Genomic DNA, 15,529 nt, shown 5'->3' with positions numbered 1-15,529 from the left:
GGGTTCAGTCCCTGGTACCAAAAAAAACAATCACAAAGTTTATGTTAAATATGTGTATGTGTTTATTATCAAAACACAGCATGTTATAAATTTAGAATATCTAAAAATGCTTAGTAAAAGCCTAATTAACTTTAGCTATTGTGAGGCGCAGATGCCAGGCAGTGTTGGTTGCAAGAGTTTTCCCTCTCTCCCTTCCTCTTGCATCATGGTCAGCCATCCCCAGCAGGTCTGAAGTTTCAAGGGCAAATGAATGCTGAGGAAACATCCTTTCCCAAAAGTGTTCACCCTGTGAGGCCTAATAAAAGTCCTTTTAGAAAAGGAGTCCCATACAACAGTTCTCACACCCAGTGCCTCTGACCTCCTCCTTTTCCAGGTCCAGACCGTATTTTGCCATAATAATCCAGGAACTATCTCCTAATATCTTTGTTAGTCGTGGACACTTAATGGAGGTCTCTAAGTCCCCTTTACCTTTCACTGGAACCCAGGTCCCTGGCTGCCCACCCTGCCTTCAGTCAGTTTCCCACAGGACAGTGGGAAAACCTACTGTGACAATGAGAGGCAAATCAGTCCCTCTGCTTCCCTTTCCTACAGCAGGGATACCATGCCACCAGGTGGCACTAGTATCCTCCAAGGTAGCATGCAGGGTCCTTATAAAGGCTTCAAGGGTGTCCCTCAGTGCTGCAAAGAAGGCTGAGGTGTACAGATTCAGAGGACATTGTACTGACCCCTTAGGCCTATGGCCAGCAGCGTCAGGAGCAGAGGACTTTACAAGTGCTCACAAGAACAGCATGGTACTCATAGTCCCAAGGACAGTGGTAATATTAACTAGTATTCACTGATCACTGTGTGACAGGCTTTATGTGGACCATCTCATTTTGCTCCAAACAATCCTACCAGGGCAAGTGCTATTTTGACCAGATGAGAAAACTGAGGTTTCAAGGGGTTAAGTATGGCACAGGATAACAGGAGCTGGCTGTCAGACTGCTAAGCCTCCTCATTTATTCTTGCATCATACCTTTCCTTCCTTCCAGAGACCCTCCAGGACAGCTGAGGGGTGGCCTACTTCCTCAATGTTTAGTTTGGTTCACATATTTTAAGCTTTGACTCCCTGCTTGTAAGAGTATCTAATGCCACTTACTACTGTTCAAAATGAGCCATGTAATGGGGAAATGGAATAAAGAGCAACAAAGGTGGCAGCTGGCAGAACCGTGTGCCTCAGGGTCTGGCTGCTGTGGATTTGAATCCTGACTCTCCCCAGGTGGTTGGTGACCCCTGAGGGCAACCCAATCCACAGCCTCAAGGGCCAAAGTGGTAAATAGAGTGTTGTAATATTTGCCTCACAGGCTGATTACAAGGTTTAAGTAAGGAAATAGGTGGCACTAGAGGGACATCCTATAATTTTAAAATTTTCTTTCCTTTCTTGGAAGAAGTAGAGGTAGTCTGTGTTCTAGGCACCTGTGAAAAGCTGATTTTCACAGTCCTGAGTTGGGCTCCAACTTGTTTAGAGCAGAAGGGTAACAAAGAAATATTATGAAAATGACTCTTCTGGCTTTGGGCATCTATAGGGAAAGCAGCTAATTTTATAGAACACTTGTTAAGCCAGGCTTCAGGCTTACATACCGACAACTTGTTTCTGGAAGGAGNGAGCAGCAGAGGAGGACTGGGGTTGTGGCTCGCGGTGGAATGCTCGCCTAGCACATGCAAAGCCTTAGGTTCAATCCTTAGCACCACATAAAAATAAATAAATAAATAAATAAAGGTATTGTGTCCAACTACAACTAAAAAATATTAAAAAAAAAAAAAAATGCTAGAGGATGTAAAATCTATGACACTAAAAGCAACCACAACAACAAAACCCAAACTCACTGTAATCCCAGGCACTGAGAGGCTAAAGCATGAGGATCTCAAATTGGAGGTCAATTTCAGAAACTTTAGCAAAACCGTGTCTCTAAATAAAAAGGACTGGAGATGTAGGTCAGTCATAAAGTGCTCCTGGGTTCAATCCCCAGTACCAAAAAAAAAAGAAAAAGAAAGAAGAAAGGAAGGAAGGAAGCGAGGGAAGGAGGGAGGGAGGAAGGAAGGAAGGAAGGAAGGAAGGAAAGAAAAAGAAACAAAAACCAGCTCAGTTCCTGAACTGATGACCAAATTCCAAATAACGGATCTATCAGGACATAATCCTATGTAAAACCAGGAACACAGGCATAGGATGGTTGCTGTGAGCTGAGTGTAAGAGTAAGTGAATCTTCTACTGGCACCAAGGAGCTCCTTGGAGATGATGGAACTATTCTGTATTTGTGGTGAATGTATGCAAAAATTCATAACTGTACAACTAAAAAAATAAAAACTTACCAAATATAAATTATACTTCAAATAAACTTGATTTTTAAAAGTTATAAAGGTTGTTTAATAAAAGTGACACTAGAATGGCTTGAAGATCATAAAACTATTGGCAGAACTGTTGAGTCATTCCAAAATTGAAAAAATAATGTATAAGCCCAGCACGGTGGCGGCACCGGAGGCTAAGATGGGAGGATCACAAGTTCAAAGCTAGTCTTAGTCTCATGGAGGCACTAAGCAACTCAGGGAGACTGTCTCTAAATAAAATACGAAAAAGGGCTGTGGATGTGGATGGATGAGTGGTTGAGCGCCAGAGTTCAATCCCCGGTACTAGCTCCAAGAAAAAATTATATATATATATATATATATATAAAATATATCTCAAGACCTTTCTTGTATCAGAATTCAGAAAAAAAAATAGTATTAATGCCTTTGCTGTTGTGTTTCGCCATTTTAGCTCCACAAGCAAGGGCCGGTTACTTAATCTTCCGAAATCTGTTTCCTTATCTATAAAAGAGGAATCAACATACTACAGGACACCTAGTTAAATGTGATTTTTAGATTTAAAAAAAAAATGACACCAACTTTAGTATAAAATATGTATCAAACGTATTTATGTTGAAAAAACCGATTCCTTGTTTATCTCAAATTCGACTTCACCCGACGTTCTCTATTTGTCTGCTAACACTGGCGACGATACAGAGAGGTTATTCTGAGAATTAAACGAGACTGGCACCGCAAGACGTTCCCCCAGCGTTTGTCATGATTAGCGCCCAGTGGTGGCCAGCCCTGTTTGAACCCCAGCCCCGGCCCCTCATTCAGCATCTGCTCCTTCACTCTGGGACCTGTGCGCGTGGCTTTACCCCAAGTAGACACCAACGCGAAGGAAGCGTCGGAGCGAAGACACAAAAACCCCAACTATTAAGCGAACGTTCCAAGAGAGGTAACGTCACGACGCACAAGGCCCCGCCCCGAGGGCGGCACTAGGCGCGTAAATAAGACGTCGACAGCGGGGCGCCAGCCCCGGGCCAGACGGGATTGTGGCGGTCCTCTCCCAACTCGGAAGTTACCGCTGCCCCCCGGACGCTCTCAAGATGGCGACCTCGCTGGGTTCCAACACCTACAACAGGCAGAACTGGGAGGATGCGGTGAGTGTACCCGCCGGAGGAGAACGGCAGGAGGCGGCGAAGCCCAGCCTCAAGCGGGAGGGCTGACTGAGGCTGCGGCGCAACCGAGGGAGCTCCAGGGAGGACCCGATGCTGCGGCCTAACTCGGCGGGAGCAGGAGGCTGGAGCGTGGCCCTCCTGCGGCTTGGAGGGAGGGGACTTAGCCAGGGTCCCAGGACAGCCGCCTTTCCATCCCTGCCCCCTCCAACCTTTTCCAGCTGATTTTCTTTTCTCCCGCCGCCTGCCGGAAGTGCAGACAGCGCCCCCTCCCGCGACCCGGCCCGTGCTGGACCTGGGGTTCCTCCTGCCTTTTCCTCCCGGCTCTCTCTCCCCGCCCTCCCCCGCCCCCACGAGTGGGACTGGGGTGGCAGGATCTTTGGAGCTTGATCCTCATCCATATTCTCATTTTCACCAGGATTTCCCCATTCTATGCCAGACTTGTCTTGGAGAAAACCCATATATCCGAATGGTGAGTGATTTCGCGTGTGAACGGGAGTTATTGCTGACATTCTCTGGAAAGTGTTTCCCTTTCCATCAGAAGAAATGATGCTCTTTTACTAACCCAGAGTGCTGGATGATTTGCAAAGGACTGTCATTCTTACTCTCTCACTTAGGAATTTAGCAGTGATCCTGTAATGTAGGAATCATAACGACTAATATTTGTTGAGCATTTAGCTAGGAAATACGTCTATTCCAGAGACCTAGAGAGCTTATGTTTTCTCATATGGAAGTAAGGAGTGGAACTAGGATTTAAATTCAGATATTCTGACTTCAGAGACCTCAGCAATTAGGAGGAGAACCAGGATTAGATTCCTGACTCCTAAGTCATATGCAATTCAGCCACTGTACTTAGTAGTCTTTAGTATAAGAGACACTATTCTTAAAAAGACAAGGGTAAAAGAGCAATAGTAATTAAGTTAGAACTCCATTATTGTGATTAGTATATGTTGTATGAATAACTTAAGGTATCTGCATAGGCTAGAGTAGTTATCTTCTTACCATACTTTGTGAAAGGGACCAGCCATAGCTGTATCCTGTTTTAAGAACTGTGGAAATCATTAGGAATTTAGTTCTTGGGAGCCAGAATGAACCTAGGAGTTATGGCTGTGCAAAGACATTTGCCAGGTATTAGATTCATAGACTCTTGAGAGAGAATAACTCAGAGTATGTTGTTTGAATATTTCCTCTATGCTACTCTCTCTTTTTGGGGAAATATTCTAACTAAACTCTCCTATTTAGTTTGGTTTTGGTTTTCCCCCCTTTAGGATGCCAGAGATCTCCAGACACATTTCTTGGGTTGTCTATAGGATAAGCGTAGACATTCTTCCTGTAACTAGTTCTTTTCTTTCTTTCTTTTTCTATTTCAGACCAAAGAAAAGTATGGGAAAGAATGCAAAGTAAGTATGTCTGTTAAGAAATAATGATATTTTTTTCTTCTTTTTCTCTACAAAACTAGCCTTTACATACTAAGCATAAAAGTCAGTACTCTATAACTTTCATATGTCACCGATGTATCACTGACTTGTAACTATTTAGTGTGGGAGATAAGAAAAATGACCTTGTAATGTATTGATTCTTGACCTAGTGATGGTGAATAGGCATTGAACATCGGAAGTTTGTATAATAAGTGTTGTTATGATTGTGCATGTGAGCATTTTAGCTGAGAAGGAAAGTCATAGCTGACATAAGATTCTCAAATGATTATGTGATATTCCCCACTTCCTCCTCCCTCAGAAAGATTGAAGGATTATTTGTCTTTGTTGTTTTGTGGTACTGGAGATTGTACCCAGGGCCTTGCTCTTGCTAGGCAAATACTCTACCTCTGAGCCACATCCCCGGGCATAGTCAAATTATTAATGTTGCTCATCTCTGTGGTGGGAGGACTTTTAACTATTTAAATATTTTAACTATTGGCAAAGTGTGCTGTAAATTGTATTGAAACAGTTGGTATTTAAACGGGTGATTGCTAAGGTCTCTTCTAAACCCTAGATTCAAGAATCCTTTCTTGAATTCCCCGTTGTTATTAAATCTGCTGGGTTGATTATCCAGATCAGGACCCATAACACTCTGTGGCTCTTGTTTGTGTTCAGATCTGTGCCAGGCCATTCACAGTGTTTCGCTGGTGTCCTGGAGTCCGCATGCGCTTCAAGAAGACTGAAGTGTGCCAAACTTGCAGTAAATTGAAGAATGTCTGTCAGACCTGCCTCTTAGACCTAGAGTATGGTATGTTTGCCATGTCCAATAGGTCTGTAAGTGTAAATGTTCCCTAAACAACAAACTTGTCTCTCACTTCTCTCCCTGCCTCTGGCTCTGATCCTACTTTGGAATGTCTGTTGTGGTCTACTTCTCCCAGGAGTAGAATCATAATTAATCCACTCTAGAGTCCTGAACAATATAGTAGGATCTTAAGGAACAGTTGAGAAGTAAACAGAACTGACCTATACCTCCATCTCTGTAGCCAAGGTGAGGTAAAAGACATTGATCCTGTAATAGGAAATTCTTGGCCTTGGGCTTTTTTCTTCAGCCAGAGCTTTTTTCCCACAATCCCAATCAGACGCTCAAAGGCTAATTATGCTTTAAACTTTTATCTCAGCTGGGTTGTTAGAACCAAAATATTATATTATTACTGTTTTATAACAGCTACTTTGGGAATTATTTTTTTCTTTTAAACTGTAGGTGACTTTTTAAGAAAAGAAATTTGCCAACAAGAATTCTATATAGTTAAATAAGAGGGGAAAGGAAAATGTGTATTAATATATGTTAAGTTCAGAAAGGACTCTGGTAATCAGACTCCTAGCCACATATTGTTTAATAGTATTTATATGTTTATTAATGAGAATTCTGGTCCTGAAGTACAATCACCCTTGTGTGTCTGTGACTATCTGTAGGATCAGCCTTGAAATAAATTTCTTTAAGATAAATTTTACGTTTATTTTAAATAAGTTGTGTTAATAAAGTTTAGATACATTATTAATTTTCAGGTCAAATATGACTATAACCCAAGTTTATTTAAAAGATTTTCTAGGGGGGAGGGGAGGGGGGATAGTAGAGGATAGGAAAGGCAGCAGAATACAACAGACACTAGTATGGCAATATGTAAATCAATGGATGTGTAACTGATGTGATTCTGCAATCTGTATACGGGGTAAAAATGGGAGTTCATAACCCACTTGAATCAAAGTGTGAAATATGATATATCAAGAACTATGTAATGTTTTAAACAACCAACAATAAAAATTTTTAAAAAAAAAGAAAAAAAAGATTTTCTAGGGCTGGGTTTGTAGCTCAGTTGCTTATCATGTGTGAGGCACTGGATTCAATCCTAAGTACCACATAAAAATAAAATAAAGGTATTGTGTCCGTCTACTATAAAAAATAAAAAAAAGATTTTCTAATGCTGGGTGCGATGGCACATGCCTGTATTCCCAGCGACCCTAGAGGCTGAGGCAGGAAGATCATGAATTAGAAGCCAGCCTCAACAAGTTAGTGAGGTCCTAAGCAACTTAGCGAAACCTGGTTCTGATCCCACTTTGGAATGTCTATTGTGGTCTACTTCTACATAAAAAGAGCTGGGGATGTGGCTCAGTGGTTAAGCATCCTTGGGTTCAATCCCTGATAACAAAACAAAAAGATTTTTTTAAAATATTCATTCCATCAAATTTTATGGCAGCTTAGGAATTTAGACAGTTCTTTAGAATGCCATGTAGTGGTATCAGTTTGGTGATGCTGAAGAATTTAAATAAAAATATAGTAAAGTGGGCTGGGGATGTGGCTCAAGCGGTAACCCGCTTGCCTGGCATGCGCGGGGCGCTGGGTTCGATCCTCAGCACCACATAAAAATAAAAGGTGTGTCCACCGAAAACTGAAAAATAAATATTAAAAAATTCTCTCTCTCTCTCCCCCCACTTTAAAAAAAAAAAATATATATATATATATATATATATAAAGTGTCTGATACCAAGTAGGACCAAGAGAAAGGAAGAATTTTTATTCTGTTTATTTAATATGGACATGTTTTTAAATGTATTTGAGGTTTTCTTCTCTATTCCTTTGTACCAGGCCTGCCCATCCAGGTTCGTGATGCAGGATTGTCTTTTAAAGATGACATGCCAAAGTCAGATGTCAACAAAGAGTACTACACACAAAACATGGAAAGAGAAGTATGCTGGCACTTTCATGATATATTTTTCGGGGGTGGTGGTGTTTATTTGTTTTTCTAGTGCTGGAGATTGAGCCTAGACCTTCTTGACTTATGTACTTTTGTATTTGATTAAAATACTAATAAATTGACAGTCTACAAATTTGTCATACCCATATAGATTTCTAATTCTGATGGAACACGGCCAGTTGGCATGCTTGGGAAAGCCACATCCACTAGTGACATGCTGCTCAAATTGGCCCGGACTACACCCTACTACAAAAGGAATCGGCCCCACATTTGCTCCTTCTGGGTAAAAGGAGAGTGTAAAAGAGGAGAAGAGTGTCCATACAGGCAAGAGCTGAGACAAACTTTCAGTATTTGCTTTTGCATAATGAGTTTGTACTTTAAAATTTAAAGCTCATGAAGCTAGTGTACTCTGTCTCATAGAACTTACTAAATTTAGAAGAGCTTGATTAAATTGTGGGTTTGACTTATGACTGAAACTTGGGAAACTACATTGCTATGCAGTGTAAAGTAGATTCTAACCCTGAAAGTTTCTGCATAAGAAGGGAATCCTCACTGTCATCATATAATGGCCTAAATCTCAATGTAGAGTGGAAGTCAAAATGAGCCAAACTTCAAAAGGGTGTGTATATTCCAGTTAAGACCACCAAGCATCTGGATTAGGAGTTCTTAACTTGAGTTTGATTAACTCCACTCCCCTAAAAATTAAGCAAGCCATTTTTCTGGGGCTAGGTCCCTAGCTTTCTTCAGATTCTCAGTAGATGCAAGACCTCAAATATGTTAAGAACCATTGACATAGAAAGGGGTGATCACTTGCCCTTTTTATTTTGGGATGAATTGTGCCAAGAGTATTTATAAGGAAAGTCTCACACCCTAAATGACCATTAAAATGGATTTTAGGAGGCTGGGAAAGACTGATAGACTAAAACCCTTGGTATCAGCTCTGTTTGATAATTATATTTTGGTATGGCCCTGGTTTCTAGTTCAAAAGGCATAGTAATTACTATGTAGTTACTATTGGGTGATATCTGCATTTTTTCACCTTTATATGCATTATTTTTTTCTCATAGACATGAGAAGCCTACAGATCCAGATGACCCTCTTGCTGATCAGAATATTAAAGATCGGTATTATGGAATCAATGACCCTGTAGCAGATAAGCTTCTCAAGCGGGCTTCAACAATGCCTCGTCTGGACCCACCGGAGGATAAAACTATCACCACACTATACGTTGGTGGTCTGGGCGATACTATTACTGAGACAGATCTCAGGTTTGTGGGTATAATTTTAAGAACTATTTTGCTTTTAACTGCCTTGGAATTATTTATCTGCAAAAACACAAGAATGATCATCTATATAAAGTACTTTTTTTTTTTAACTGTTCTGTAGTTAGTATCATGCTGACTCAAATTTTTATAAAATTATCTTTTATGAAGCCAGAGGAATTTGTAATGTTCATCAGGAGTGCTTATCTATCCTTGTATATGATAATAATTACATGGAACCTAATAGCTGATTAGAATTTTTAAAGAATGGCACACTTCCAAGTATGATCAGTTACATAGGGGAGGGAGAGCTTTGTGATTCTAAAACTCTTATGGTTTAAATTGTTGGCTTTTTTAAGAGAGACTGGTATTTCATAAATTTGTGTTATTTTTGGCTTGTATTATGCTTGGGTAGATGAGACATCTGGGCAGATAGTAATGGAAATTACCTCTTCCAAAGAGATAAAGTGGAGAAGAAACTCCTGTAAGTTTATAACCTGCCCTTGATAGCCTGTCTCCATTAAACCCTATCTTAGTGAACTAGATAATCCCCAGGGGTTGGCAGACTTTCTGTGAAAGGCTAGAGAGTGAATATTTTTAGACTTTGTGGGCCTCATACAGTCTTTCTCTCTTCTATTTTCCCTTTCAACTTTCTGAAAAGAAAAAAAAAAAAACATTCTTGGCTCATGGGCCATGAGCACTGTACTTTGCCAACATTGTATGTAGGGCTTAGGGTCCTTAAGGAACCTATTAGAGCCCCCTTTCTTCCATGGGAACAACACTGAGATGTTTGAGAACCCTGCTTATTCTTTTTCCCCCCATCTTAGTAAGCCGCAATTACAGAAGGGCAAGATATGGAGGGGAAACAGCTGCAAGTAGTTAGGTACATAATCATGGGGCCCACCTGCCTAGTGGTGAGTCAGAGAAAGATTTCATATCCATTGTCAATCTAGTGGGCACGTCTGTTTTGTTGACCTTTCTCTTTCTGCCTGTGTCCCTTCAGAAATCATTTCTACCAGTTCGGAGAGATTCGAACAATCACGGTTGTACAGAGACAGCAGTGTGCATTCATCCAGTTTGCCACAAGGCAGGCTGCAGAAGTGGCTGCTGAGAAGTCCTTTAATAAGTTGATTGTCAATGGACGCAGACTCAATGTGAAATGGGGAAGGTAAGAATGGACTATATATTGAGACTTTTTTTCTTTTGGTACGGAGAATTGAACCCCCGTGCTTAACCACTGAGCCACATCCCCAGCCTCAGCCCATTTTACATTTTATTTAGAGATAGGGTTTCATTGAGTTGTAGGGCCTTACTCAGTTGCTTAGGGTCTCGCTAAGTTGCTGAGGCTGGCTTTGAACTACTTGTGATCCTCCTGCCTCAGCCTCCAGAGTCACTGGGATTACAGGCATGCACCACCGCACTTGGCTATATTGAATCTTTTAATAAATTGTTTCATTATTTGGAAAGTAGAAAGCTTTTGGTAAATAGGCTTTAATCAACAGGATATTTAGAAAGATCTTAAGAAGGTCATTCTCAGGTGTTGGAAGAGTTCTGCTTTGGAAATGTATTCAGGGTTTTGCTGTTAGTAATCTGCCTCTGTGACAGTTCATGTTTTTTTAACCACTATCATAGACCAATTATATTGCCTAGCATAAAAGATAGATAGATTCAAGGGTTTATAGAATCTAAAGACCTAGATTCTACTTCAGAAACTGGGGGAGAAGATAAAACAGAAGAATATCTATTTTAAGTTTGAAAGTGATGGTTACATAAGAAAGACATGGTAATTGTGTAAGAGATACAGATAAAACACTCTGAATTTTAAGTTCAGAGGGAGAACTTACTTCCAGCTTGGAACCAAGGAGGAGGTGACTAATAGCAACAGCTCTGCATATGTGCTAAGCACTTTGCCAAACATATATGTTGTGGGAGACCAACCTCATATGTGACTGAGTTAACTCCCCTGCTGAGCGATGTGGCGTCAGGCACCCATGCTGCTAGACTGCCCTGCTCTTCTAGGGTTCAAGTGACTATGTCTTCCTACAGCCCCGTGGGTGAAGCTATGCTTACCTGTTCCTTTGTAATATAACCCCTTGCCCTGTTTATAGGGTGGAATCTTCCATGGAAGTGCCTTGTGTGTGTCCCCTTCTCTTACTATGCCCCTGGGTGTGGTCTACCCAGATGTCAGTCAACCTGCTGACAGTGAACATCATGAAGATAGACTCAGCCCCCTGAAATCTGAGAACAAAAACCTGGCAAACAGTGGTTCTAGAAAGTTTTGAACCCAGATCTTTCTGCCTTCAAAACCATCGCTCTTATCCACTCTGCACTTTGGTATTTATGGGAAGATTGCTTGCTGAAGAAGAGGCAAGGAGTGAAGGAACTGCATTTGACTGGGGAACTTGACAAGCAGAGGTATGAGAGAAGGTGGGACAAGGTGCTAATGTCCTGTGTGCATGCATATCTCCCAGATCCCAGGCAGCCAGAGGAAAAGAAAAAGAGAAGGACGGAACCACAGACTCTGGGATCAAACTGGAGCCAGTTCCAGGTCTTCCAGGAGGTAAGTGCAGACTTGTGCTAACCACTGAAGCTATTTGCCCAATGTTCCTCTATTAGAAGAGAAGCTTGTATGGCTCCTACAGCAACTCTTACTTCTAGAGAGCCCTTTTGAGGACATTAAAGTGATAGAAACAGTGTTGCCAATTGTCTTCCTTTCTGAGTGTTGCCTGTTTTCTCTTCTCCAGCTCTTCCTCCTCCTCCTGCAGCAGAAGAGGAAGCTTCTGCCAACTACTTCAACCTCCCTCCAAGTGGTCCTCCCGCGGTGGTAAACATTGCCCTGCCACCACCCCCTGGGATTGCCCCGCCCCCACCCCCAGGTAACTTCCTTCTTCCTTCCCGAGAAGTTCTGTGAAAGTCCTACACCTCACCACTATGTCTAAGACAGCTGAATCCTTTGCATTTGCCCTGAAAAAGTTTATTGGTAATGCAGATAGGTTGAGAGTTCTAATATTTCATTTTTTTCCTAGCCTGCCAAGGAGAGGAAAAGCACCAGTTTTTTGAAAATCTGAATATATGTGTTATCAAGATAGGAATTACTGGGATTACAGTGATCTACCACTAATTTGTTATCTGTTCTGAACTAAATCCTAACTGATGCCCCTGTAGCACTGTTGCTCAAAGTATGGGCTGCTCTTGATTGTCATTTCACAAAGTATTAACTATCTACAGTAAGGTCTTTAGCTTGTGCCAGGATGTAAAGCATTGAGCCACTTTTTTCATTAGAAAGTCTCATTCCAAAAAAAAGATCGTTCATGAGCAGCATACTTGATCATGTAATTGAGTTACATTTTGGCTCCACATCTTTATCTTGTCCAAGGTAGTAATAAACAATTTAGAGAACTAGTACTTTGTATAGCGCACTGCTCTAGAAAATGTCAGTGACAGTATGAACAGTGTAAGCAAATCCCATGTGGCCAATTCTGTGGCGGAGAGCACATATCTTTAAAGTGGTGTCTGAATAACCTTTCATCCTGGTATCAAGCATTGAAGTTAATGATGACAGGGTCTTGCCATTGGCCTGATTTCTTGTTCACTTCCCACATCCTGAATGAATCTTGTTTGGTAGGATCTGGCATGTTTGATACATAGCAGAGATTCACATGATATGCTAGCAGAAGCCTTGAGTCCTGAGGAGTATTCTGGACTGAGGGGAAACGTTTTAAAACCAAGGAAATAATACACGTAGATATTCCCTAAGCAAGTCTGATGGAGTGACATTCATTTAAGCCCATGTCAGCTTTGATTTATATGTAGGTAGTTTTGATCTTAGGAAGATTCAAAAATATGAAAGGTTGTCAAAAGAACAACAAACCTAACAAATTTATTCTCTCCCATGTACAGGTTTTGGGCCACACATGTTCCACCCAATGGGACCACCCCCTCCTTTCATGAGAGCTCCAGGACCAATCCACTATCCTTCTCAAGACCCTCAGAGGATGGGAGCACATGCTGGAAAACACAGCAGCCCCTAGCACATTGCCAGCATTCTGGGGCTCCATGGAAGAAAGGGCGCTTTAAAATCCCAGTAAATGGATCTTGGAATAAATATATTTTTCCTTCCTTCGTAGTTTCCATGGTAGCTGAATGTGTTCAGATGTGGGCAGTTGGAGAAGCATAGCCTTGCTTCCCTACATATATTGAAAGGATCAGTGGACCTCAAATAAACTGCCACGAACACAGCTAGTTACCATGATTATATTACTAAGAAAACCTACTGCTAGTCCCCTTAAACCTGTATGGGGGCGAGCAGATGGGTAAATTGGAATAGCCAATGGAGTTACCATCCCAATTATATGTTCATTTTGTACCTTTTGGGGTGGGGGCAGCAAAAATTGACCTGCGGTAAAAAACCTTTTGACCATTTTTATGTCTATTGGGTATTTTCTTTTTTTATCATCTAAAAAAAAAAAATAGTACTAATCATCGTAGTGGCATAAGTGTGATTTAACTCTTCTGAAGTCACATGCTCAGACAAGAAGAAACCAGGACCCAGCACAGCCCAGAATTTTTCTTTTCTTCATTTTTAAAAGGAATGATAGTTTACTCCTCTGTGTCACCAAAAAAGGGGCAAAAGTAAAAGTTACTTTTTATTCCTATCAGAACACAAATTTTATGGATCTATCATTGAAGAAATCTGATGTCTGGAATGAAATTATTTCAAAGAACTTCCCATAAAATTCCGTCTGTAACAAACTAAAAGGCAAACTTTGGAGTGTGTTTGAACAGAAGACTCGTGAGCTACCACTGGAACTCTGATCTTCAGCATTCACCTTCATGTGTCTTCAGCGTCCCCTGTGATCCCCTGCTTCTGGGCAGAGGACTGTTGGTCTTAGAATGTTTGGATATAACTGAATTGTAGATGATAAGGGAAATTTGATGTTGTGTTGTATTGTTTTTAAATAATTAAAACGGGTCAATTTTCCAAATATTGTTGGCTTATTTCTAGATTTCTGTTTTGTTCGTCCTTCAGTAGTTAAATTAGTGGAAGTTAAAAAACAATTTATACATAAATATGACGTTTTTAAATCTTGTTTTAGACTGTCTTGATTTTTATCTTTAAATCCGTTTCATAATGGTAATAAAGACCAGGTCTTTTTAGTTCTTGTGTCAGAAGTTGGTTGTGAGGTTAAAATAATGCACATAGCCCAGAACCTGACATGTTGATAAATGCAGCCTTAAAAGGCATCCTTATACAAGTCATTTTAAAAGGAAACAAACAAGGGGCTGGGATTGTGGCTTAGTGGTACAGTGCTTGCCTAGCACGTGCAAGGCCCTGGGTTCGATTCTTACCACATATAAATAAAAAAGGTATTGTGTCCCAACTACAACTAAATATTTTTTAAAAAGGAAACAAATGAAATTTATGTAATCCCCCTTACTTAAAGCCAATCCTATGTCCCTTTTATCTAAAATGTGTACTTACAGATGACCATGCATCAGAGCAGGAAACAAGTTTCCCCTTCTGCATTTTCAATTCCACGCAGGCTCCCAGCCTGTTGGATGTTCCGCCACACTCTGGGTGGGTCTCCCCTAGTTGGTTCACTGACCCACACTTCAGTCTTCTCTGGAAACCCTCTCATAGAAACACTCAGAAGTGACAACCAAGATTAACCATCACACTTCTTCAAGATGATTTTCTATTATGTTGGAAAACATTGCTATTATGAGCATTTTCATATTCTCCATGTCTTCTAAACTATTTCATATTTTCCATTTTTTCATCTGTGTGATGCTTTGTAGGTACTTTTAGTTCCCTATTTCCTCACGTATGTCTAATCTGCTATTAATCTGTTCATTAACTTTTTTGAAAGGCATTATTGGTAAAATAAGCACAGGAAAATGCATAAAATCGGTGTAAAATTAAATATTTTAAAGTGAACATTTATGTGATAATCACCCAGGTCTAGAAGTAGAAAACTTCAAGTTATCCCAGAGGCATTTATGAGTCTGTTCACATTTGTAAATCCTTCCTTCCAATTACCACTATTCTTTTATGTTAAACATTTCCGTGTACTCATAAACATGTATTTGCCGTCTCTTACCTTATATTTCTGAGATACATCCATGTGGCTGCATGTAATAGTAGTTTGATGTTCATTCTCTGCCATGTCTAATGTCAGGTTTCTCAGTGTTTGGGCTCATTTTGGCCCTTTTTCATTTTATATAAAGAACAAAAAGAGGCAAAATAGTTTCATTTGAAGGTTACTTTCCCAGATTATATGAAAGGTTAATTACCTGATTTTTCAGGATCTAAATTTTACTTGCTGAATGAAGAGTAATAGTCCATTAAAACAAAGATATAGCCATATACCTATACATGGGTACAAATTCACAGAAATTTATAATTCTAAAAGGACCAAACTTTCAAGTGGTTGTCTCTAGTACACAGGAACAGAAACGAATGCAGAAGGGTGGGAAGAGGAATGAATGTACCTGAGAGCAACTGTGTTGGGCAGATACTTTCACATTTTACTTTTATTTTTTACAGTAAGCCTTTTTTTAACATCAGCAATTCACATGATCAGAGGAAGGGAATG

The 15,529-nt window shown here is 40.5% G+C and overlaps 1 protein-coding gene across 1 annotated transcript; it reads left to right on the top strand.

The window, feature by feature from the left end:
* The first annotated feature begins 3,329 nt into the window (after positions 1-3,329).
* Rbm22 (RNA binding motif protein 22) lies at positions 3,330-13,918 on the top strand. The gene is made up of 11 exons (XM_015486339.2): positions 3,330-3,485; positions 3,919-3,972; positions 4,871-4,900; positions 5,594-5,726; positions 7,563-7,663; positions 7,823-7,995; positions 8,739-8,939; positions 9,937-10,101; positions 11,405-11,493; positions 11,678-11,809; positions 12,834-13,918. The coding sequence occupies exons 1-11, from the start codon at positions 3,432-3,434 to the stop codon at positions 12,962-12,964; spliced, it is 1,263 nt and encodes a 420-aa protein (XP_015341825.1). The 5' UTR covers positions 3,330-3,431; the 3' UTR covers positions 12,965-13,918.
* The last annotated feature ends 1,611 nt before the right edge of the window (positions 13,919-15,529 follow it).

This window comes from Marmota marmota, unplaced genomic scaffold (assembly GCF_001458135.2).
Source record: "Marmota marmota marmota unplaced genomic scaffold, marMar, whole genome shotgun sequence".
Lineage (NCBI taxonomy): Eukaryota > Metazoa > Chordata > Mammalia > Rodentia > Sciuridae > Marmota > Marmota marmota.
Note: the sequence above shows the minus strand (reverse complement) of the source record. Positions and strands in the feature narration are given on the sequence as shown.

Coding starts and splice junctions, on each gene's coding strand:
- Rbm22 (XM_015486339.2), top strand. CDS start 3,432: ATGGCGACCTCGCTGGGTTCCAACACCTACAACAGGCAGAACTGGGAG. Junction 4,901..5,593: donor AGTATGGGAAAGAATGCAAA/GTAAGTATGTCT, acceptor GTTTGTGTTCAG/ATCTGTGCCAGGCCATTCAC. Junction 11,494..11,677: donor AGTTCCAGGTCTTCCAGGAG/GTAAGTGCAGAC, acceptor TCTCTTCTCCAG/CTCTTCCTCCTCCTCCTGCA.